General features: G+C 40.6%; 3 protein-coding genes across 3 annotated transcripts; 2 read left to right on the top strand and 1 right to left on the bottom strand.

The window, feature by feature from the left end:
* The first annotated feature begins 3,861 nt into the window (after positions 1 to 3,861).
* Positions 3,862 to 13,201, top strand: LOC104418879. The gene is made up of 15 exons (XM_010030350.3): positions 3,862 to 6,769; positions 6,844 to 6,972; positions 7,051 to 7,242; positions 7,322 to 7,374; positions 7,482 to 7,794; positions 7,974 to 8,073; positions 8,153 to 8,317; positions 9,244 to 9,342; positions 10,237 to 10,433; positions 10,556 to 10,771; positions 10,854 to 11,126; positions 11,249 to 11,396; positions 11,482 to 11,615; positions 12,188 to 12,274; positions 12,412 to 13,201. Exons 1-15 carry the CDS (start codon positions 4,118 to 4,120, stop codon positions 12,496 to 12,498), a joined length of 4,845 nt encoding a protein of 1,614 aa, XP_010028652.2. The 5' UTR covers positions 3,862 to 4,117; the 3' UTR covers positions 12,499 to 13,201.
* Positions 13,202 to 13,456: 255 nt separating this feature from the next.
* On the top strand, positions 13,457 to 15,094 carry LOC104418854 (LOB domain-containing protein 27). The gene is made up of 2 exons (XM_010030320.3): positions 13,457 to 14,661; positions 14,813 to 15,094. Exons 1-2 carry the CDS (start codon positions 13,928 to 13,930, stop codon positions 14,913 to 14,915), a joined length of 837 nt encoding a protein of 278 aa, XP_010028622.2. The 5' UTR covers positions 13,457 to 13,927; the 3' UTR covers positions 14,916 to 15,094.
* A 92-nt stretch (positions 15,095 to 15,186) lies between these two features.
* Positions 15,187 to 22,519, bottom strand: LOC104418864 (zinc finger protein BRUTUS-like At1g74770). The gene is given in 13 exon segments (XM_010030330.3): positions 15,187 to 15,890; positions 15,984 to 16,055; positions 16,300 to 16,359; positions 16,443 to 16,677; positions 17,004 to 17,141; positions 17,242 to 17,460; positions 17,561 to 18,197; positions 18,200 to 19,163; positions 19,373 to 19,604; positions 19,716 to 20,035; positions 20,114 to 20,308; positions 20,621 to 20,839; positions 21,885 to 22,519. Coding segments are annotated over 13 exon segments (3,723 nt in total). The 5' UTR covers positions 22,215 to 22,519; the 3' UTR covers positions 15,187 to 15,788.
* Between the last annotated feature and the right edge of the window lie 3,172 nt (positions 22,520 to 25,691).

Raw genomic sequence — 25,691 nt, 5'->3', positions numbered from 1 at the left:
CTGTGATCCGGATCAATGTGAGCCTTCATTAATGAATGCTTTTATTTAGTAAAGACTAAATGATTTGAGCCCTGACGATGAGATGCTGAGCTAATCTCTTCCAAAATATAGGGGCCCGGCCCGGCCCTTAGGTGCTGTCCGAGCACGGGGGCCCATGATGGAGTCCTCGATCACAAAAAAAGAATGATTTGCAAATATGTATATTTTTAAAATGATTATTTATAAAAATGAATGAAAAATATTTTATTATTTACAAAAATATTTAAATATGAATTCTTATCGAAACAATGACACTTTTCATTAACTAATTATTTTTAATGATATAAACCATCATTTTTTGGGAAAATGTTATTTGAATTATTCATAATTCGAGAAACAAATGGACATGATTGATATTTGGCGATGCTTTTATGGTGTTATGGTTTAGAAGAAGTTGTTGATGGCAAGTCGTTATCTTTTTTTCAATCTTCTTTTTCATCTCCTATTACTTGCAAAAAAGAGAGCGAAACAGTGCATCAAAAAATGAAAAGGAAAATGGGCTATACTTGTTATTTTCATGGTCGAAACATTTTAAGAAAAATGAATTGTATGGCATGAGATGATGAGAATGATTTGAATTTAAATTTGGAACACGAGATGTTCATGTGACCATAGCAAAATTATTGAGCTAATCTAAACATGCCATCCGTTACCAGGATAAAAAAAAAAAAAAGGAGAAAGCTATCGTGGTGAGTTTTGATGGTAGACATTATTGATATTCATGAAATTCGTGGGTAGGAAATTAAAAATTAAAATAAATCCCCAATTAAAGTTTGCATTTGTCTCTCTAAAATCTAGCATGAATTGGGTCCTTATCATTTTTTGGTCGGCCATGCTAAAAGCACCTTTTGCCATAAAACCACAAAGTTGCGTTCCGACCAAAAAAGACAATAATGTGAACTTAGATTCGTGCACGCAAGCACTCATCCCGTGCTACTTGCTTTTGCCCATAATTACAAATTTGCCACTTGGAGGAAAATCGAAGTTCTCCATTTGAGTTACTAGACCGATTGTCCTTGGTTTTGGGACTCTTTGATCCACCTTCTTGATTTCAAATCTTTTGGAGTCGGCGATTCAATTTCTAGATAAGAAGCAAATTGAACCAGATTGAGAATCGTCAAATCAAATAATCGAATTGAGAACAAGAGAATGGGACCAAGTGGAGATAATCCTAAAATTAGTAGTATCCATGGATCTTTTCACCTATTTTCATGCTAGTAATATCGAACTTTTATGATTTGGAACATCATTACATGCTAATGATGTTATTCCAGTACTATGATTAGTTTAAAATTTGCTCTAGTTTAGATGGAAGATTTGTACCCATTAGAATCTACCTGAATCTATTTGCAACATATAAGCATATTTATTGTAGGATAAACTCAGTATTCAATGCACTTTGGAAATCTCAAATGAACTAATTATCACCAGTTTACACGTGTTTCTAGTTTACTTTTGAATCAACCCCTTTCATTTACTCAGCATGACGACATAGTACGACTTTGTCTTGTTAGGTTTGATAGATTACTTATAAAAATGAAACAAAAATAGACCCTGAAATCGCAAGTTCGGCTTTAATGGAACCAAAAAAAAAAAAATTTAGATGGTTCTAGGGATGATTAATTCTCGGTGCAATCCTGTTCCAAGATGGAACTGCGGACCGGACTGACGAAGAATTAGAACTAGTCTAGTCAAATGGAACCAATCACTAATTTTTTCATATTTTCATCCAAATATTTAATTGTAAAAAACATAATTGGGAACAAATTCATAGTTCGAGACAATTCATATGTTTCCATTTAGATATCTTGTCAAATTACAAATTAATTTTTTATAGAAATACAAAAAATAAAAAAGCATGTTTAGTCGATTCAATTCCCCCTTATAATTGGAAACTAGAGTACCCAAACACCGGTTCCACTTTTAGGATTCATAAACCGATTAATTTGGGTTGTTTGCTTTACACATCTCTAAATGGTTCCGAGATAGGTTCCGAATTCTAAAAACCGGGAACCAATTTGAATAGAATTGCTCACCTTTAATTTGAGCCATTATAAAGGCCAAGTTCAAGATCGAAACAATTAGTTCCTTGTTCATCTTAATATATCATTAATTTTGTAACATTTTTTTCTTCCCCAAGTATGCTCGACTGATCATTATACGAAAACTTACGTCCTCTGGACAAGTGCCTTAACTATATATTTTTATTTATCGCTGATAATTTCAAAAGTTGATTTCTTTCTCTGATTTACGACAACCTTCCTTAAGAAGGCTTCTTTTTTCCTTTTTTTTTTTTTTCTTTTCCGGCCAAGAACCTTCCTTAAGAAGGTTAGACTTACCATGCGATGACCATGTCCTTTTTGAGATGTATTGCAGCGGTAATATATAACAAAATTGGCAAATCAAGATAATGGAGATAATCATACTAATCGCAAATATTTCAACGTATTTTTACAATCGTTTAAATTCAAATTTATTTTCTGAACAGATTTACGTTGTAAAATAATTTTTTTTCTTCACATGCTTTTAACATTTTTTTTTCTTCTTTTTACCCACATGCATATGTGCCTGCTCTTTTGCTAGTGCACGAGAAAAAACGAATTAAAAAAAAAAAAAGAAGATAGAAGATTCAGATTTTTCAGATTGATAGATGTGTTATATGACGTGAAATTTTTTGACTTACCAAAGATAGGAATTACTTAAATTTCAGATATTTAAGGAATATGAATTCTAAAGGTACTATCCAGTATCCACTATCAAATGACGATTTTGTGGCGTGAAATGAAATTTATTAGAAAAAGTCTAAAACTAAATGCATATTTCGGATTTCTTCTATATATACTAGCAAAAATGTACTTTATAAAATAAAATAAAAAACCGGCACCTTGTAAATTCTGTAGACTCATTTATTGTGAAACATTTGAGTTTTTTTTTTTTGAGAAAGTAAATATTAACTCAACAAATCAAAGAATTGTGCATATATACGTACACATATTTGTATGGAAGAGATATATCGAAAAAGTTGAACCTCATTTTTCGGGTAAGGCTCAAATTCTAGAATTGGAGTGCGTGAGAGATAAGATAGTATTATCAATTTACGTATTTATCCTTAATTAAGTAGGATAAGTATGATGTTATCAATAAAGTGAATAAATGCCAAATGCCAAATGCCAAATTCTAATTCCTTTTCCTCTTTTTATCATAATTCAATCAAACCTTCCTAGATTATCTTAATCCATAGGATAAATTCTTTGATTCTTCCATTTCCAGGGAAGCGGGAATAGCTCCCCTTTTTCATCAATATACCATTTGATCTCATATGAAACCGAATATTTTATTTAGACTAAATGTTCGAATTACAATATTTTCATTAAAACATAATTTAATCAGATGGCCATCTTTATTTTATAAGCCCATTTTTATGCTATTTCATAGGTTGATCAAGCAAATTAGATTTTCTAAGCGATTTTTAAATCATCCAGCCGAGATAACATCAAGACGAAAACGATTTTCCAAGTACGATCTCCCCAAACTTTCCTCTCTCACGTGTCTTCAAAGAATAACAAGGAATCATACTCACCAAATTCCATCACTACTCTATTACATGAATTATAAACTATAAACAAAAGTAAAGATCTAAATTCTAAATCTCTAAATCTAAATCTAAATCTAATATTACAACAACAACAATAATAATAATAATAAAATTATACATAACAAAGACAAAACACTATCTCTCTCTCCTTCCTTAATTCCTACATTTTCTCTCTCTTAATCTCTCCTCCAACCCCCACCCCCTCTTTTCTCCCCTCCATTTTGCCTGAGTAGGTGCCCAGCGAGCTTCCCCTCACTCTCCCTCCTTCTTCTTCTTCTTCACTGACGCTCGCCGCCGCGATCGCGTCGCCGATCGAATCCCCCCGCGCCGCCCAATCGCCGGAGCTCCGCCGCCGCCGCCGCCGCAGCATTGCGCTCTCCCCGCTTGCCTCCCTCCCTCCCTCCCCTTCCGGCGAGCGCGCGCGCGCGCGCATCGGGCGGCAGCGCGCCGAGTACATGAATTCGGAACCGGGCGGGTCAATCCATGGGGCCTAAGAAGCGAAACCCCGCTCCCAGGTCCAAGCAGCCTCCGCCGCCGCCGCCGCCGGCCCCGGCGACCCCGGCGGCCGCGGCGGCTCCGGCTCTCGCTCTCGCTCCCGCCGCCGCCGATGGCCGTGGCCGGGGGGAAGGCGAGTCGAGCCCTGTCTCGAATAGGGCGAGGGCCGGGGCGGCGGCGGGCGAATCGGAGGGCTCGGATTACGCCGCGATCAAGCTCGAGTGCGAGCGAGCCCTAAACGCGCTCCGGCGCGGGAACCACACCAAAGCCCTAAGGCTGATGAAGGAGTCGTGCGGGCAGCACGAGAGCTCGCCGCACTCGGCCTTCGTGCACAGGTTCCAGGGCACGGTGTGCGTCAAGGTGGCTGCCATCATCGATGATCCCAACGCGAAGCAGCGGCACATGAGGAATGCCATAGAATCCGCACGTAGGGCGGTCGAGTTGTCCCCGCGTTCCATCGAGTTTGCGCATTTTCATGCAAATTTGCTTTTTGAGGCGGCGAACGAGGGGAAGGACTATGAAGAAGTGATTTCCGAGTGTAAGAGGGCGTTGGCTATTGAGAATCCTGTTGATCCTGCTAAAGAGAGTCTGCAGGAGGAGAGCCAGCAGAAGATTACGAGTGCCAAGGCGCGGATAGAGCACGTGCAAGGTGAGCTGCACAACCTGATGCAGAAGTCCTCCTTCGGCACTCTCTCGACTTTGATGAAGAATATCGGTGGTGGTGAAGAGAAGTTTAGGTTGATTCCCATTAGGAGGGTCACGGAGGACCCGATGGAGGTCCGGTTAGTCCAACCCAGGAGGCCCAACGAGATAAAGAAGGCGACTAAGACGCCAGAGGAGAGGAGGAAGGAGATTGAAGTTAGAGTTGCTGCTGCAAGGCTTTTGCAGCAGAAATCTGAGACCCCCAGTGTGCAAAATGAGGGTGACCGAGGATTGGATTCTTCTGGTGGGAGTGGGCAGAGAGGGGTTGAGAGACGGAAGCATGGGAAGAAGAATGGGTCTTCCGCGGAGAGGAAAGATTGGGTTCGGTCTTATTGGAATACTCTGAGTGTTCCAATGAAGAAAGAGATGCTTAGGATTAGGATTTGCGATATCAAGGCGTATTTTGGATCTGCAAATAACGATTCAGCCAATAAGGTTTTGTCAGACGCTGTAGAGTATGCCAATACTAATAAGATATGGAAGCTTTGGGTCTGTTGCAAATGCAGTGAAAAGTTTTCTGACTCTGAATCCCATATGCAGCATGTCGTTCAAGAGCACATGGGTAACCTTCTACCAAAAATGCAGTCAATTTTGCCACAAAATGTTGACAGCGAGTGGGCTGAGATGATCCTTAATTGCTCTTGGAAACCACTTGATCTTTCTGCTGCAATGAAGATGCTAGGAGATCGGCAGAAATGTCAGGGCATCGATTCCAATGAGGATTTTTGCTCAGAGAACAATGCGGATGACTGTGATGACTGTTTTAAAGATGCTTGGGATTCTTCCCCTGCTAAAAGTGATTTTGGTTACAACTGCAATGGTTGTACTGATAAAGACAGTAATAACTTTGACAAAGACGTTGATCATGCTGGGTCAGATGCGAAACGGGTTTTCATTGATAGCTGGCCAACATTGGATGATCCTGAGTGTGCAAAGCTCTTGGAAAGAATCCGTTCTCTGTTCGAGGTTCTAATCAGAAACAAATGCCTTGCCGCTAGCCATCTCAGTAAGATCCTCCAGTTTACAGCAGATGAACTTCAGGGTATCACTTCAGGTTCTCAGCTCCTGCACCAGGGGGTGGATCATGGGCCGACTCGCATATGTTTCTTAGGAGCAACTCAACTGAAGAAGATCGTTAAATTCTTGCAGGAGCTTTGTCATTCTGCTAGTTTGAGCAGACACTCTGAGAAGACTAATAGCCCTGTAGATGATGCTAATTCTGTATCACAAGAAGTAGAGATTAAGGAGAAAATCGTCCTTAGTGGGGATGCGTCATGCTTAATCTTAGATGAAAGTTTACTTCCCACAGAATGCACAACAGATAGTAGTCATGACTCTGCTGCACATGATGCTGCTGGGTTGACTTCTTGTAAGGTGGGCGCCAATGCTGATGCTCTGCTGTCCTGGATGTATACAGGTCCCTCAAGTGGGGAGCCACTGGCATCTTGGGACCACAGAAAAGAAGAGAAAATGCATCAAGGAATGGAAATCCTCCAAATGCTTGAGAAGGAATTTTATTTACTTCAGAACCTATGTGAGAGAAAATGTGAGCTTATTGGCTTTGAAGAAGCACTGCAAGCACTGGAGGACCTTTGTGTTGAGGAGGCTAAGAAGAGGGAGAACGCTGATGAGTTTGTGTACCGAAGCCTTGAGTCTGTTCTGAGGAAGAGGAGAGAGGAACTTAAGGGAGATGAAAATGACCTTGCTTTTGTTGGCAATAGAATTGAGTCAGATGTGATAGGAAGTGTCCTAAGAGAGGCAGAAGCTTTGAATGCTAATCAATTTGGATACGATGATTCTTATAGTGGAACGGCTTCTCATTTATGTGACCTGGAGTCTGGGGAAGATGAGGATTGGAGAACTAAAGAATATCAGCATCAAGTTGATACTTGCATAGAAGTTACAATTCAGAAACAGAAAGAAGAATTTTCTACTGAGGTTAGATTAATTGGATAATTGAACATTAGAGCCTTGTACCCTTGTATTGAGCTTTCAGTTGTTTGGTGATGCAGATTAGCAAAATCGATGCTCGAATCATGCGAAATGTCGCTGGGATGCAGCAATTGGAACTTAAGCTGGAGGCTCTTTCTGCATACGATTATCGGTTGATAGTGCTGCCTTTAGTCAAGTCATACATGAAGGTTAGTTTCTATCTATTGATCTGCTTAGGTGCTTCATTTGTAGGGACTTACTTCTGCTCCTTCCGTGCTGTTTGCTAGACACACTTGGAGGACCTAGCAGAGAAAGATGCGACTGAGAAGTCTGATGCTGCGAGGGAGGCATTTTTGGCGGAACTTGCCCTTGATTCAAAAAAAGTTTCTAAAGGAGGAGGCCTCACTTCGAGGCATGCACAAGACAGGACAAAGGATAGGAAAAGGCACAAAGAGTTCAGAAAAACCAAGGCCACCAAGGTTTCAGCAACAAGACCTTTTCTTCATTGAGGGTAGTTATGCAAATTTAATCTCTCTCTGATCTTTTGTTTCTTAATAGGCTAGTGGAATTGATGAGCAACAAATCTTTTCCCAAGAGACTGATGAACCAGAGTAAGTTTGCTGATTTGATGTCACTACATGCGCTTCCTGAATTACACTTTGTAAGGAAAACAAGATGCGATATGGCTATAACTGCTCCTGAACTCCACTTGATGCAGTTCTCCATCGGTGGCATCTGAAGGTGACCAGCCAGATTCTGATATCTTAGCTTATATGAATGATGATGACTTGAAAGAACAGGAAGAGGAAATGAGAAGAAAAATTGAGCTTGAAGCTGAGGAAAGAAAGCTCGAAGAAACTTTGGAGTATCAGAGACGCATTGAGAACGAAGCCAAACAGAGGCAGCTTGCTGAGCAACAAAAAAAATTCACCAGCACATCTTTGAAGCTGGGGCAAGGAGATCCTGACGTTACTTCGGAGAGTCAAGCTGATGATCAATATGCACATGAACAGTTCAAATCTCCTCGTCTGGTAAAGATGACATCTGCTATTTGTTGCTTGTCGTTTTGGAGATACTTTTCGATATAGATGTTGGACTATTACTTGAACACTTTCTGCTTATTCACGGTTGAATCACATGCTTTCTTTAATGCATAGTTTCACCTAGAATTTCCAGCGGGATCTTTACAAGTTTGCTATTTTCACGACAGTTGGGACTGAAGAATGACCTGCCAACTTCTCATGAGATTACTTCAGTGTATCCTGATAATTTGAAGAAGAAAAGTACAGATGAGACGAAAGTTCAAGGAGGTTGCAATTTAACAAGAATTATGCAGATTGAGGCTTGCACTTTGACACAGATCAATCAATTCTTTTCTCCATTTTGCAGGTCTCCCCAATGGAGGACTTTCTGAGGATGGTGTTTTGCTCTCTGATAGACGAACAGGAAGGAGAGGCAGGCGCCATAGGAGTTCCACCAAACCAATGGAGGGAAGCAATGGGAGTTTCCCTTCGGGAAAAGAAATTGTTGAAGCCGGGAGTGCACATGTTGAGGGTATGTTCTATGTCACTGAATGTCCGATCTTGAGTTACTTATTTCTACGTCATGGGTTAGTTTTGTTGTTGATTATTTACTTGGATCTTGTTAGAGAGAGTTCTAACAGTACTTGTTAAGCAAATGATATAGTAAGTTTAAATTTTCATTGAAGGCATGAAAATGAGTGAATTGCAGTAAGTTACCGTATCATAAGAAAATGAGGCATGCAAAAGCTATCTTTTTATATTTTGAAAGGACAAGTTATAATTTAAGGAAGTGCCCCTTAAAAAATTCTTTTTTTATTTATTGAAGGAAGCTATTGCTGGAATGAATGGGCTGATGTCCTAATCATTGGCAACGATGTTTTAAGAAAATGATCCAAATCTTAAAAATTGCAAAAAGATTAACAGAGCTTGTGTCACATCAGGTATGATTCTTTAGAATTAAGAGTCCTTTCCATCTCTTCCCTCAACAACCACCCTGCTCGTTCAAAACGAAGAGAATAGGAAGGGAAACCAGAGACAACTCATTAATTGGTCGAATTACTTTCGTTACTAACATCATTCTAGAGCAAGTACTTACCTCTAGCTTTTATCGTTTGGCCTAAAAATGTTTAGCAGCTCCAGAAGTGGGGATTGAGTATGCTAGAACTCTTTGTAGTTACCCTTTTTCGGAATACTCTTTTAATTGCCTGTTTGGTGTTTGCTTCAAGTTCACGATTCACCAAAGGCTTAATAGCCTATAAGTATTCTCCAATTCAATATTGGCACATCATACGGTGCACCAGAGCAGAAGAACATATGAGCGTTGACTTTTAGGCATCTTAGCTCTTTAGAGCCATTTTAGTAGCTTGTTTAAATTTCTTGTTACAGATTTTAGGGAAAGTGCATCTCTTTCATGTTTTGGATTTTAAATCTGGTTGTTATGGTGAAAATCAACTTTAGGAGGACATCAGACAAAGACATTGAGACAATTACAGGCAGAGGAGGATGATGAAGAAAGATTTCAGGCTGACCTTAAAAAAGCTGTCAGCCAATCTCTTGGTACATTTCTTCATAGTTTATTTGTACGGCCTCTCATTTTTGTCTGTGTGTTGATGACTGTGCTTATTAGCAGATTTTGTTGAAGGTAAGGAGTCAATTTTTCTGATTGACTACTATCACATTGCTTGTTTTCCTATTGGCTGCTATTGGACTGACTTTTGTTTTTTTGGGTGATATACGTCATCATCACAAATTGTGCAGAACGCCAGGCAATTTTTAAAGCTTATTACTAGGACTATTCTTAAGGGTGTTCATATTCTTTTCTGTGCTATAGGTCATTCAGTGATCCGTGTTAGCTTTGGAAATGATATCTCACGCTTTTCTCAGTTGCATCACCGACAATCTGATTTACTGATTATCTGATTATGATAGATAACAATTTTTTGTGGCTACTTATAATCTAAACATCAAGAGCAAGGAGTGATAGTACAATTTTTTTCCTAAACCCCTAAACTTAAACACAACACTAAGTATCATATATGACCTGTATTTTCTTGACCAATGAAAAAGGGGATGACCTGTATCCAAACGTGACTTTGTATGAATTCATGCATTTTTATACGAGAAAATTGGCCCTGATTGGGAGGAAAGTGAAGCAAGTTCAACGAGATGGAATAACCCCTAAAGGACCAACTTCATGAGAAAGTGAGTGCGTGGAAAATGTCACTCATCATTCTATGGAGACAGTTTAGACAGGGGTTTGCTGTCTTAAAGGTGAAATGCTAAATAGAACAGCACTGCAACTGTCAATGCGACTTCCTTTTGGCAATAGAACATTACTCTTTTGCGGTTGATGTTGATTGTTGTCTCTCTCTCTCTCTCACGAGCACATGGGCACAGAGGCACAATTCTGCATTTGAATAAGCAAAACGCTGACTTTTCTTTCTGTTTCAGACACATTCCAAGCGCGTCAGATGAGCCCTTTGGCTTCTACTTTAGTGAGGTCGCACAAGCCATCCAGAACTGCAGATGATATCGGTGTTATACATGGTGAGGCAGTAATAGAAACCAAACACGGAGCAGATGTGTTTGGTACAGGATTGCAGAATGAAATTGGTGAATATAATTGCTTTCTGAATGTAATCATACAGGTAGGTTTTGTGGAAGCAATATATTACCCTTATCATTTCCTTCTATGGCATGCTTCTGTTTCAGAATGATTGCAAGGGTTACACTAACCTGACTTTTTGTTCTTTTGTGCGCATTTTTTCAGTCCCTGTGGCATTTAAGGCAGTTCCGTGATGAGTTCTTGAAAAGATCTACTCTGGACCATGGACATGTGGGAGATCCTTGTGTTGTATGTGCCCTTTATGATATTTTCACTGCTCTGAGCACAGCAACTGCAGATGCACGGAAGGAAGCCATTGCTCCTACTGCTTTGAGAATAGCTTTAAGTAACCTGTACCCGGATAGTAATTTTTTCCAGGAGGTAGACTTATTCTTTCCTTCTATTTTATATTTGTTTTGAGTGGGAGATTGGTGGAACTCTGACAGATTAAAGCAATGAACAGGCTCAGATGAATGATGCTTCTGAAGTCTTGGCAGTAATTTTTGACTGCCTTCACCGGTCATTTACATATTGTTCAAGTGTTTCTGATGATGAATCAGAAGAGAGTAACTCTAGAGGATCCTGGGATTGTTGTAAACCTTGTCTTGTACACTCTCTCTTTGGAATGGATATCTTTGAGCGAATGAATTGCTACAACTGCGGATTGGAATCCAGACATCTGAAATATACTTCGTTCTTTCATAATATTAATGCCAATGCCCTCAGAACGACGAAGGTATGTCTTGTTGGAATTAGTGATTTTCTTCACTGGCCCCTTTCTATGGGTTAATGATGAGAGTCGATCATTTTTATAAAATAAGTTCTATTTTGTTAATCCTCTTACCCCATGTCTATCAGGTCATGAGTTCAGAGAGCTCATTCGATCAGCTGTTGAATATTGTGGAGATGAACCATCAATTAACTTGTGATCCAGAGTCTGGTGGCTGTGGGAAGTTCAATTACAAACATCATTTCCTCTCCACCGCACCCCACGTTTTCACTACAGGTGGTTCTTGGCAGCTGAGGTCAAAGCATTATTTTTTATCAGAATTGATAGCGCTTACACATATATATTTGATTTTGTGTTGCAGTTGTAGGTTGGCAGAACACATGCGAGAGTGCTGATGACATAGCAGCAACATTGTCAGCCCTCAGTACTGAGATAGATATCAGCGTCCTCTATCGTGGTCTTGATCCTAAGCATATGCATAACTTGGTTTCAGTGGTATGTATATTTATTACCCTCGATATGTTTTTCCCCTAAGACCATGCTTGTGCGATTGTGTAACTTGGTTCCATTGGTATGCATTATGGTTTTTGCCTGGAGACCCTACACATGAGCTTAGAGTAATCCAACAATTAAAAAAAAAAAAAAGAGGATAAAATAAAAGAGCATAGTAGTAATCCTCTTCTCTGTATGGGCTGCCCACTGATGGTGTTTTCTTTTCCTTTTAAGTAGAAAACGCTGTGAATGGAAAGTGAGTGAGGTTTTGTAGAGTGGAAAACGCCTTAACCTTTCCCGTATCTCCATGCTTGAAACTTTGAGGGCAATACTGGCATGTGACTGACTAATTAGTACTTATTGGCATAGAAGCTAGAGGTCATTACCTGATGAGATAGTCTTGTGTGCTCGTACAATCTCCATGCCACCGTTTAGATGTTTTTGTTGTATGGTCGCTGCTTGATGGGAGAATTAGTTTTTACTTGTATATTTTCTGGTGTTATGTTAATGTACACAGGTTTGCTCATTCTCTTCTCTCTGTAACTGGTGGTTTTTTCTTCTCATTCTGTACGTAGGTTTGCTACTATGGGCAACATTACCATTGCTTTGCCTATAGTTGTGAACATGAAAAGTGGATCATGTATGATGATAAAACCGTCAAAGTAAGTTCAACATTTCACCTCAATTATGAGATTCTTTTTGCACGATTGGCAAACTATTATACCTTTTAAATTTACAGCTTGGGCCTCTTTTCTTTTCTTTTCCAAGAAAGATGTTGATATCTGCCTTGATTGCATAGGTAATTGGTAGCTGGGCAGATGTTCTCACAATGTGCGAGAGGGGGCATTTGCAACCTCAGGTTTTGTTTTTTGAAGCTGTGAAATAGATAGAATATTTTTCCTCTCCATACTTTTGCGGGCGCGGGACAACTCAAAATCTATTTTAGGGGGACCTTCGCTGGTTTTAAACTGTGAGAAACTGTTCATACCGGGAGATATCAAAGCTCTTGCTGTTCGGATAACGATATGCATCACCAGTTTCAGAAAGAAGAGAAGATTCGTATGAAGTGAAGTTTGGTGTAAAATGAGAAGTTTTGGCGATAACATTGGATTTTGCTTTGGAGCACTGGGTACCTCCCCAGAGGAGGAACAATGTGTTGAAATTTTGGTCTTCCAGGAAATTAGAGGTCGGAGGAAGCTGTGTTCTTCCGCAAGATTTATTGAGAAGTAGGGTCTAATTCTAAGGCGTGCCTGACGATCCAATAAGGTGGGTTTGCCGAGGATAAAGACGGTAGGTACAAGTTTGCCCATGTATATTTGGGGAGCCTATCATGACGACATCTTGGGAAGTGATCCGTCCAGGCGTTGGCAGGTGTATACACCAGTTGTTATAGCTGATAATTATTCTAGGTGCAAAAGCTCTCTACATATGCTTATATAAGTATTTTCCCCAAGTTCAAATTGTGTATAAGGCACCAGCATGGCCCGTGGCCTTCGACAACGTTGATGACTGCGAAAAGGTAGTATTCTTGTATGTCATGAAATTTTTTGACGGGGAAAATAAAAATAGATTTTTCAGTTTCATCGGAATTCCATGCAGAGTCAAGCCCTCATGATTCCTACAGATTAATGTGATACTTGGTTCTGTTTCATGGATGGTGGTCTCGGAGGCACACCGCCTTCCATGAACTGAAAACCCGATGTGGGGTTCACATCTGGCGAAAGGAAAACCCCACTTCAAATGTCGATCGCGAACGCCCTGTTTAAGATTTTGGAGCGTTTGTTTTTAGCTTCACTGGTCCTGATGGTGTAATAAGCCGCGCCGGTACATCGTGGCATGTGTTTAGGTCGGATTAGGCGATGACTTTTCTCCATGTAACGAGTTAATCTTAGCTGTCGACTCCGATCGACAATGTGAAGCACGTGTTCTTCTCCAGTACCATGTTAACCTCGATTCAAACATCTGTTTTGAATCGATCCTAGGGCAAGACATTCTCAACCACAAACAACGCCGTGCGTTTTTGTGAACTTGGGCTGACATGTGTAATCTCCCAAGAGAATAGGACTCTGCTGATTCTCTCCAACAAGAAAACCAACTCCTCCACGCTCGCACACCTAAGAACACCTCAGGGAAACACGTCCATCGAAATCGGCCCTCGTCTTTTACTCAGTCTCTCTTCAGACTCATTCACACCATGCCTCTTAGCTAATATCAGTTTCCACTCCCCTCCCACACCTTCCCTTCTCCTCTCCGAGTCCTGCCGATAATCCTAGCGCTCCCATCAATCCCTGCTTCGCTTCTCAGAACGAAAGGAAATGACCCTGAAGGGTGGCGCCAGCCAGGCATGTGCGGCGTGCAAGTACCAGAGGAGGAAGTGCAAACCAGACTGCCCTCTAGCTCCTTTCTTCCCGGCCGACCAGCCGGAGATCTTCCGGAATGTGCACAAGTTGTTTGGCGTGAGCAACATCCTAAAGATATTGAAAGGCCTGCATCCTAACCAGAAGCCCATCGCCATGAGATCCATCATCGACCAAGCGAACATGCGCGATTGGTACCCGGTGCACGGTTGCTACGGCCTCATCCAGAACCTGCAGTACCAAATACAGCAGGCCAAGGAAGAGCTCCATGCCATTTACGCGCAGCTAGAGATGTACAGGCAACAGAACCAGGTCTCTCCGGTCCCTGAAGACGTGCCTTCTCAGCTGGAATTGGGCATGGCCCCACCAAACGGCGCGCTTCCCCTGTTCCACCAAACGCAGCAGCAGTGCAGCGCTGCGGCCGCCTTGCCCGTTCCGCAAGATCACTGCGGTAACAACGGAGGCGTAGCTGGTTACGACAGCTCCAGTGACGTGGTGCCCAAGGATAATGTCGAGAATGCCTTGTGGATGCAAAATCAATACGCTAATTACAGCAACAGCAATGCAATTCAGATGGCTGCATCGCAGCCGATGGACGTGCAGCAAGAAATAGTCCAAGACTACGATGAACTCCAACCTTTCTTCGACACCATGGACGATACACAGTCTTATAAAGAGGCATGCGACTCGAGGTACAACTCTTCTTTCACGTAACAGATACGAGCCTCATCGTATCTAATACGATAACAGCAAAATTCTTAAATGCCTTCATTATACTTCAATGCTATTTCCTTTTCTTGTTTCTTTTCATTGAAGAAGTAAAGAGTTTGAATGCATATGCAGCTCGGAATCATCATTGAAGGATACAAGGCAATCCATCAAGCATGCTGGCAACAACGATTTGAAGAGCGCTGCCGCATGCTTCAGCCTCACCAGTGTCAACTGATCAGACAACAACTCGAAGGGTCTACCCTTTTTTCTGATCATTAGTTTTGTTACTGCAGTTTCCGACTTTTCTGAGTTCTCCTTTTTCCTATTAAGAAATGCCGAACATCAAATAGAGCGTAGGGTACGGCATGACATACTTTGCTGCTTGATGCCTAAATTATCGTACTGTGGTCAATTGTTATGAACGAAGTCTGTGACGCATGACAGGATCAGATAATCTCTGTGACAGTAAGTTTCATTTGTCGACTCCAGATCAGTATCTATTAAGATTGAATAAACCACACATATAACATTCGTCTCTCAACAACTGCAAAAGCATCTATGGAACTTGTACAATACAAGTTGTTCAAAATTGTTGTTGTTCCATTGAGTCCCTTTAACTACTTTTAAAATGCTCAAGCAGGATCAGTCATTAGATGAAATCCTACCGATCATTTCAGAGACATCAAAGGTTGGGAGCTTCTATGGCACTGCCATTGTACTGTATAACATTACTGTACTTGGCACAGACAGATGGGAGTTGAACTTTTTGCAGTTTTGGCACAGCAGAAGCTCTTCCCACACATTTCATATTTTCCCACTATGAAAAGGTGAACTTTCTATTTCCTCAATCACTGGATTTTTTTCCATCATGTGAAGCAGACACATAGAGCAACTCATGCGAACCTGAACTGCCTTAAACAAGAAAAGCAAGCAACATTACTTGGTCATTCCCCAATGCCCCATGTCGACGAATCTCAAACTTTTACTTCTTCCATTTCCCTCCTCTGGAGCTGGAGACGGTTTTCTCCATCAGGGAAAATGCAGAATTGTTTTTTGTGCTATCCGAACATTGAGGAGAGTTATCTCATATATACGTCTTAGGTTGGAATCAAAGCAGCCTCGTGTTATATGAACCGCAATGACGGCACTTGTGATAAAACCAATGAAAAGATGTGCTTCCTCTCTTCTCGCAGTCATTGCAGAGAATAACCTGTAAATATGTTCTCTATGTCATTTTCGAACGGACTTACAAGAGAAGAATATGCCCAATTAAAAGCAAACTAGAGCATTAAGCTACATCAACCTGGGTCTTGCCAGAATACTCATCTGGCATTTGCTCTTCGGCCAAAAGTGTATCCAACATTTTAAAATAAACCTGCACGATGTTGAAATCGAATATTTGTCAAATAATTCCTTTGTATGCTAGGTTCTTGCAAACTATTTTCTGCTTTTCAGTTTTGTTTACCAACGATGATGGCATTATGCCAATCAAGAATAACAACATTGTGCATTAAGAAAGGAAGTATAAGAAAGATGTCAAAGGATCTTAGAGAACAATATAAGGCTCATTCCTACTAATGGGACAGAGAAAGAGCACATCGGAATATCGGGCAACAAACCTGCATGTCCCCTAGTGACTTGCTACAAATCGGACAAGTATAGTGAGTACAAGTATACTCCTGGAAGCAGAACGAGAATCATCAATCTCAAGTGAAATATTTGTAAGGAGAGACATCAAGACTAGTGATGAAGAAGTGCATACCTGGAAACATGCCGAGTGCATCAAGTGGCCACAGGGGAGGGCCTTTACTGGAGAGTTCGATGTAAAAATGTACTCACGGCAAATAGGACAGTTATCTTCTAAGCATTTCTGTCTGCATTTGTGAACTGAAAGGGAGCGCGACATGCAGGCATTGCAGTTCATGCAATGGAAATAGTCAATGCCCAATCCCTTTCCCACACGACACAAGTTACAGTAAGGGCAGTGATAGATTTCCCTGTGAAATAACTTCCATCTTTGAGCCTTAGTGAATGAACTTTTACCTTACTAAATGATCCAATAGAGCGAGAATTAATCCAAATAAAATGAATCATGTTACTCTGTAAAGTAAAAATTTGTGAGTTGTGACACTTCTCTATATAGGAAGTGAATTTGAAGAAAATTAGAGCAATAAGATATTTGCAGTAACAAATATGCACAACTAGTGGCGGTAATTACTGTAACTTGTTTCGCCATTAAAGAAAAGAGCAGGGCATACTTCATGTTGTGGCATTGAGGGCCGTTACCTGCAACAACTATGGTTGCTAAAAGACATGCTCTCACCTTTCATCGTCATATATACTACAGATTCTGCAATAGTATTTGGCCATCACTAAATTATCACACGAAGCTGTTGAGCATGTGGCTCCAATTGGCTGAATCGTTAAACATTTCATGCACATCATTTTGGTTATGGATTTCCTGTATCACATAAGATCAGCGAAAGTGGTGAGTACAAAAGTTAGAACTTAAACCTTATGAGAGAAGAAGATGCTCACAAGTCATGTCATATTGCACGCACCTGTCAACTGAATGAACATTTTCCTCATCATGGCAACGCCTGCATGGGTAGAGTTGGTTGCAACATGCAGCGAGAAGCTTGCAATTCCTCTTGTAGTGCTTGCATCCATAAGTCATCTCGAACTGATCACGATAAGATGGAGAATGACCAGGTATTTTCTCTCCATCACTCGAGACAGTGGCAGCCGGGTTAGATTTCTGGTGTGCGACAATCCAACGACTGGATATTCATGCAAGATAGAGAACACTGTGTTAACTGGGTAGTCTAGTCATTGCTTAAAAGTGGGAGTAAAAACCTAAAGATGATTCAGAAGTGCGACCTCATTAACAGATTCTGTATGATGGATGATTTCTTATGCAGGTCCAAGGAAGAATCGCAGGACACTCTCCTAATTGCAGCTTCCAGTTCTTCTTGACTCATCGTAGAAACATTCTCCTGGTGCACGGACTTATGGTCAACTTGCAGATCTATACCTAGTTCTGCATCATCGTTAGAAAGTTTTGTGCACTTATCAGACTCATGCCTATTGACTTTTCCTTTATTGATTGTGCCCATTTTCCATTGCTTGGATTTGTCATTGGTAACATGCCCTTGTGGTAAGTTAACTACTTCGTTGCGAATTTTCTCCCTGTGTTCCTCAAGGATGTCTTTGGATAGATATGTCGAGATTATCTCTAAAGGATCTGCTGTCTTCGAGGGCGAGATACCCGATTCCACCTCCTTTTCCACATTATCCCCCTCCCACCATTCCTGCAACCACTCGTTGAACATCGTGTTTCTTGTCACATGTCTCCATGTGGACATTAACTTCTGCTGTTCTTTGGGTGTCAAAGACTCCATAAGCCACGGGATCATATCTTGTAATACCTCAGCTCTTATTCTACCAAGCATGCAGCCTATGACCTTTTCCTGTTCTGCAATAGATAAGCATTCTCTAACCGACGACCAAATTTCATTTCCTCATTGCGGATGTGTTCAGAGACTATCCTATGCATGGACCTACACATATTCTGAAGCTTCAAACACAGATGACGATGACTTCGCCTCACACTTAAATCAGAATTATTTGAAGACATGTGCAATGTAGAGATCTTATCCAGAATGGACGATATGTCGTTAATGTGTTGAGCTTCAATTCTGTGGTCAATGGTGTAGGAGAAGCTTATGTTCTGCACTTTGCCCTTTTCTTCTAAAGCTGGAAAAGCTACCTCATCCTCTGTATCACTGTGGATTTGATACAGATTGCATATTAGAACAAATCGTTTACAGAAATCTTCGAGGAAACTGGCATCGTCCGATAGTTTAAGTGATTTTTGGACAAGATTTGTAAGATCTTTCTCCATAACCTTATGGAAGAAAAAGATAATATCGACCGGCTCCCACTGATCCATATTGGAAATGACATCATTCTTCACTGCTGGAAACCTAAAAGAGATATTCGATGCCTTTGGTCTCAAAGAAAAGAACGAGCTCAAAGCAACTCTACCAGAGTTAGATGTATTCAACTTAATCATAACGGCCGACTCAGTTCCCAATAAAATGGGATAAGATCCTCTGCAAGATTTATCATTTGATTGTGAGGTTGAAGCAGAATACTTGGCTTCTCCCTCGAAATGTTTGGGCAGTGTAAACAACCTTGTTTTGAAAAAATATTGTGGGTCCATCCTGGATTCATCGATCGATTTCTTGCCTGAGCAAGCGATACGGAACCACTCATGCAGTAGCAAGGTAAAAGAGCGGCTAATCGTACTGTCTCCTCGTTTTATGTGAAGAAGGATGGACCTTGATTCCTCCGCTGATAAATGAGCTGAAAACCAAGTGATCACACATTCGATCCATCCAAAAGGCAACGTGCATATGCTCGTGTACAGAAGCTGAATTTGCATTTCATGACTGCAGCTTTTGCTAATCACATTAAGTACCTGACAAAAGCTGAAATAATCTGCATGATGATATTATAGTTGAAAATGGTTTGGAAACATGAACAACCTCCTTATAGAAAGTAATATGTGAATGTGCTCATCTAGAAAGACATCATTAACTGTCAATGTTCTAATCCAATAGAATTCTGCATTAAAATGTTGGTCCAACTTAACTCCTTAAGGGCCGTAGTGGACTGGAAAAACTGTACCTCTGTCTCTTGGTAAGAAAATAATCTGTTGATTTCCATTAGAAACAACTTCAGTTCACAGGAAAGCTGCTCTACAAAATTGCATCGGCGCGTCTCATCTTGTGCATCATTGTGAAGCAACTGTTGAAGACATCCAATTTGGCTCTTGTATGCAATCCAATCAAATGAGGAAAATTCACGGCCATTGGCTAGTCCATTAATTTCATGATAGTAAATTTGATGCAATGCATTGCTGCGAGTTGGAAAGATGCATCGAGATTATAAATAATCAGGAAGTAGAAAAAAAGAACCGAGGTAGCCTAAATACAGGAACGTGTGAAGTAATAATGTAGAGTATGAGTACCTATAAAAGGCTACCACATCTAAAAGGAACTTCAGCTGCATAAGTACTGCTGACAAATCGGAAAACACCCCTGATCTATTGACTCGATGGAGAGCTTCTAGTGCTGTTTGGAAATCTCTCCTAACGGCACCGTGCCAAACTTTGAAACCATCAGTCAGAGAGAATTTTGATATTTTTCCGACACTATCTCTCTGCTCCTGCTGCCGCTCAAGAGTGCTTTCCACACTTGCAGATCTGCCGTCTAATTCACACATCGCTCTAGTCTCAATCTTGCCCATCAAGTATGATCGATCAGTCTTCCTAATCCAGCCTATTAATACCTTTTTCACAAGAGTTTTGAACTTATTAAACGCAGGAAGTAAAACGCGGTGTCTTAAAAAAATTTGGCATTGGCCTACCTCCTGCAGCAGGCTTTCTTTAGGGACCGTGTCCTTAACAAAATCGATGACTTGTTCCTGTTCGTCAGGGGAAATGAAGGAGATCATCCATGGAAGTAAATTCTCTAAAAGGATGGCCGGGACACTGCATAGGAATTGCCAAAGTAGTGAAGCCTGTTCTTTCTGGGAAAATTGTTGCATCAGTAGCCGAAACACCTACAGTCATGTAAACTGAAGTCAGAAGAAAAAGGTAAACAGAACAAAGTTAATCAAATATTTCAAGGAAATATTGAGGCTATCAGTTCGTCCACTAAGTCTCATTTTCATTCTTATAGTTTGACACAATGTCTAGAAACTAAAAAGTGAGCTTCCTTGCACATAGAATAGGCAAAAGAAACAGCTTTGGCATCATCTGATCCCCATGCGTGCTAAACAGTACAAACTGTGTATCTACACTTCTGCTAGTCACTGCCATCACTCTACTCTTAAACTGCACAAAACATAAAAATGGATAGATCGTATCGCTACCTGCTTTTCTTCCTTATGCTCATGCTTGCAAATGGATGACTGGATGGTGCTGAGGATAAGCACGAGCTCTTGATATGGCTTGGGCTCATCATCATCATCCTCCGTCAATAAATCAAAGAACTGAATGGTCGAGTTGAATAGTTCGCCTATGCTTCTATGCTCGAGTGAATATGTACACACTACATTTTTGACGTGCGAATCTAATGCCGGAAATATAATCTGTCAGGGAAAAAGCAAAGAACGCTTTATTCGATAGAATCATTATGATTATCAGCTTTAAAGTATCTAAAAGTTGAGATACCCATGCTTGGGACATGTTGCGAAGATTAAGATAGAGCATGGCCCAGTTTTCAGGGTTTCATCTTTAAAGGTTGATGAGCATGCCAATTATGAACTAATCTCAGATATAAGCTTAACTTAAGTGTCAGTTAACACGGAAAATAGGTATTTGACTGTTTTTCAGCCTTTTCAAAGTGACTTATCAATTTGCACCCTTTTTAATGGTCCAACATTCGATTGGTTTTCTTATATTGAATGGTCCTAGAGCTCAGAAGTTTCTGCAGAACTCTGCTAAGGCTGTGTCAAAGTGCATAACAGCAGTGGAAAAAAATAATGATAATGTTGATTCCCCCTTCGAGGTGAATTAGACAAGCAACTATGATATTGATGCTGAACTATGATTGAAAGGAGAAGAAAAAGCATAAAGCACTCTGCATAAGAGTAATCAATTTGTTCCCCTTTCCAGACCTATCAATTCTCGAGACATGATGTTCTTTTGTCCGAGCTAATATTTTGAATCACTTCCCACTATCTTCCTAGACCCCACCGTGAATAAAGCTGTATATCCTTTGTGAACAGTCTCAGCTGATAAAGCTCATTGCTCTTGAAAAGTCAATTCATGTATTGCTAAAGTTGCATAGAGATCCAATTATGCAGTCACAGGTAGGCACAACCTTTTGACCCGACAAAGATTCTCAATTATCTCGTAATAAAAAGCCGAGTTTAAGCTAATCACTGAGATTACTCTTGGTTCCAGTTTCGGTTTCTTTAACACGATAACAAAATGAGTCAGGTGGTGATTTCTCTCAAACACTAGAATAACTAAAGATTGCCCAAAAAGAGAGGATTGAAAAAGGCTCTGCTGTCTTCTGCCTTCTCAGCATCGAAGCTAAAAAAGAAAATGATAAGAAGCAAACTTTTTGTATAACAAAATCAACACCCAGATGCCACAATGCCTGATCCTGATCCTGATCCTGATGCTAACCTCATCTTCCACAGCGCTGTGGTACTCGTACGCCACCACCAAGAACTCGAACCTCCCGCGGAGCTCCTGCAGCCGTTCCCGGCGGCCATGGGCCCCCATCTCGGCGAGGGCCGCCGCACCGCTGCAGAGCCTGGCGAGCTCCCCCCGGAACGCCTTGTGGAAGTAGACCAGCAGGAGGATCGGGGCCTCCGCAAGCCGGATCCCTGAGAAGGATTCCCCGGCCGCCTGCAGCAGCCCCGGCGCCTCCTCCTCCTCCTCCTCCTCCTCCTCCTCCTCCTTGTCCTCCTCCTCGGCACCGGGCCGGCATTCGGGAGATTCGCCGTCCCCCATCTACCGCGAAAGCAAACATGTGGGGGGTTCGAATAGAGGGAGAGGCTAGAAGGAAGGAGAAGAGCAAGAACAGGAAGACATGCGGTGGAATTTATCGAGGGGACTTCCAGGAGTTCCCCTGCAGTAGTTCTTGGAGGTTCTTGGGGAAGTATCTTTTTTAAATTTCGGTTGGAGAATTTTTAAAAATCGGTTGACGCGGATCGGGGTGGCCGACAGCAACGTCGTACCCGACGGCCTCTTCAAAATCTCGACCGTTTCTTCTTGGACCCGGTGCGCCGCCTCCGATCTTACATGCCGGCGTGCCTCACGCCGCTTCCGGTCGACGGTTGACTTCCCGAATCGAAACGGTCTATCGTGACCGGAACTTCTTTTTTTTTTTTCCTCTCCTTAAAAAAGGGACAAACTTTTAGTCGGACCTCCGTTCCATCTCAAACTTTTTTTAAGAGATACGTATATTGAAAATGTCAAAATTTATCAAGAAAGTACGATTAAATCTTAAAAGCTTTAAAAAGTTTGACTAGATTCTCGAGCTTGTAATGAAAGCGCAATTGAGTCCTAAGCCTAAATGCATGAAAATGCATGGTTTGATATTTAATTATTTTAACACTCTCTCTCTATCACATGTAAGTTGGACTTTGGGACTTTGCCCTAAGCGTAAAGGCATGACAATATATAACTGGGGAGGCAGATATGGGCCTATAAATATTTGAATTCAAAACTTCATGTTTTAATACATGAGAAATTTGTCAAATTGATTTGATCAAGTCATTTCATTGAGTGCATTTTTTGAAAATTTTAGGATTCGATTACACTTTCATTATAAGTTTTAATACTTGATTGAATTTTTGGAAGTTTTATAACTTGGTTGTACTTTTGTAACAAGTTTTAAGACTTATGATACACTTATATTTTTTAAAATTTTCATGAAAAAAACCAATTTTAACCCATGTCTTAGTCTAGCCCAAATTTGTTTATCTCTTAAAAATGAGAATCCATTTCCTTAAAGAAAAACAAAAACTCGAGTCTCAATTCTAGCTCGAACTTTTTTCATCAAAAAACACCAATTTTAAGCCGAGCTCCTAGTATGGCCTTTTTTTTTTTACTTGTGGAAAAGCACCAACTTTTAGTCGGGTCCTAGTCTCGGTTCAGCTGTTTTTATTGCTTCATAAAAAAGTCAACTTTAGCTTGTGTCCCAAGTGTAGCCCAAATTTGTTTGTCTCATAAGAAACACCAATCTACAATTGATATCAAATTTTGGCCCTCATCAAGTTTGTGCCAAATACAAGTGGAATAATGCATCAAATTTTTAATGCCATCACTGGATAAGTACGTGACATTAGGTAAGAGATATTTTGTGGGTAAAAGCTTTAGCTATTAGATGAATGTGTGATTTGATATTTAATTACTTTAACACTCTCTCTCATGTGTAAGCTGGATTTTGGGGCTTTGGCTTAAGCCTAAAGGCATGAAAGTATATAATTGAGGAGGCGAATAGGAGCCTCCAAAATATTTGAATTCAAAACCTTCTATTTTAATACAATGAGATATATTTGATGGACCATCACCAACTTTTCTAAAATTTAGACTTTTAGATGAATACATAATTTAACATTTAATTATTTTAATAGTAGGCTAGATTTAGATATTAACTAAAAACTTATTTTTAGGTTCAATCGAAGTGGGACTTGACATGAAGTTAGTACTTTTTTATAAGACAAAGAAAAAGTTTGGCCTGAAATTGAGACATGAGTTAATTTTTGTTTTAAACAAAAAAAGTCATACTCGACTTATGATGGATGTTTTTAAAAAGAATTAGGCCGAATGATTTTGGTTGGATGAATACCAAGCCGAATCACTAGAACATAGTTATTTAATCGGGTACAGAAGGCTCACGTCATTGCCGTCGGCCATATAATATACATGCACTTATTATAATCAGATTTAATGCGTCCGGTTAAAATATATGACGTCATCTGTGGGTCGTGAATACCGACCACAAAAAAAAAAAAAAAATCTGTGGGTCGTGAATTATTTTTCTTTGTGTTATAATTGCTTTTGATTTCGTCTGGTTGCGTCCGAACCGCGCGCGCGAGGAGGCACGTGCCGCCGGGGGCCGTCCACGTGCCGCCCACGCCCTTTCCCGTGGAGCTGGCGACGTGGCACCTATAGACGTGGGGATTGGCCTCCTTCCCGCACGAGTCAATAAATAAATAACACATCGACGAGGTCAACGGTCAACGCAAGGCGTGGATCTGCTTACCTATTTTGTACGAAATTGGATGGCAATACGTAGGATGAAGTCTAAATTCAATTTATTGCATGAAGGATCGCGAAAAATTTATACCCATTTGAGTTTATTGATGAAAAAGATCGATTAATTTCAATTTGACATGTTTCACACGAGATCTTATATCGCATTGCTTGTGGGGCAATTTGCAAGCAAACAATGAAGTTCATATTGCAAGAGTTAATGTAAATGCGAATACAATGCCGTATCTTCGCATGACACCATCTAATTGGTCAAAATTTTGTTTTTGGCAAAATGTGAAGTCAAAGTAATGAAACCCTTACGGCATCTGGCCTTGAAAAAAGTAGGTTCTCGGTCTTGATTCTTGAGGAATTCTTTAGATTAGGTCACAATTAGGTAATACGTTGCCGACTCCTAATGTTAAGTTCCGATGCAAGCTCTAATTTGAGGACAACAATCAAATGTGTCAAGCTTGAAGTTGTTATTGGAACGTGCTCAAGAATTTGTGACGTGGGACATTTGAGGGCAATGGAGGACCAATAATGACTTATTTCAAATATAGTTACACTGATTGAGGATGTGCAACTAGATCAGTTCAATTCGAAAATCAAATTGACTTTATCATAAAAACAAATTTAGTTCCCCATTCTAGTGGAAACAGGTTCAATTCTTGATTCAAAATTTTGCAACTGATTGGGTTGTGGGAATTGCAACCATTCATCTGAGAATCAGTTAGAACATATTTTGTAAAGTTAGAAGAAGATAATTTATCTTTTTTTAAATAGGCTCAACTTCCTTTTTTTCTTATGCTCTGCATCAATATTCTATTTTGAGTTGGTTTGTTGTTTGTACAAATTTGCTGTAATTACAATTTGTCTTTTAAAAAAAAAATACAAAGATTTTTTAACTTAAAACCAGACCAGACAAACAAGATATGTTCTAGAGTTGGTTCCAAGGAAAATAGAGTGCCTTCCAAATTTCAGGTCTAAGCCTATCAGCTTTAAAATCGATCACCCCTAAAATCGATACGGTCGGATCTTCAGCAAATGTGATCCGGCCTTTCGAGCTGGTCGTGGGCTGTAATTTACCTACGCGTTTCTAGCGTTGCGACATCCGAAGCCCTACGTTCGGCCCACAAAGAGGATCGGTGGGCTCGGCAGCCATCTCGTCTCGCCCTGGCCCAGCCTCGCCAGGCAAGGGCCCGGCCCGTATATCATCGAATCGGGCCT

Source organism: Eucalyptus grandis, chromosome 2 (genome assembly GCF_016545825.1).
Source record: "Eucalyptus grandis isolate ANBG69807.140 chromosome 2, ASM1654582v1, whole genome shotgun sequence".
NCBI classification, from domain to species: domain Eukaryota; kingdom Viridiplantae; phylum Streptophyta; class Magnoliopsida; order Myrtales; family Myrtaceae; genus Eucalyptus; species Eucalyptus grandis.
This window is presented reverse-complemented; position numbering and strand designations above follow the sequence as displayed.

Bases quoted from the DNA above. Each gene is read 5' to 3' on its own strand.
- LOC104418879 (XM_010030350.3), top strand. From the start codon at position 4,118: ATGGGGCCTAAGAAGCGAAACCCCGCTCCCAGGTCCAAGCAGCCTCCG. The intron at 8,074-8,152 runs GTTGCAATTTAA...TCCATTTTGCAG, and splicing joins TGAGACGAAAGTTCAAGGAG to GTCTCCCCAATGGAGGACTT. The intron at 12,275-12,411 runs GTAAGTTCAACA...TTGATTGCATAG, and splicing joins ATGATGATAAAACCGTCAAA to GTAATTGGTAGCTGGGCAGA.
- LOC104418854 (XM_010030320.3), top strand. From the start codon at position 13,928: ATGACCCTGAAGGGTGGCGCCAGCCAGGCATGTGCGGCGTGCAAGTAC. The intron at 14,662-14,812 runs GTACAACTCTTC...ATGCATATGCAG, and splicing joins AAAGAGGCATGCGACTCGAG to CTCGGAATCATCATTGAAGG.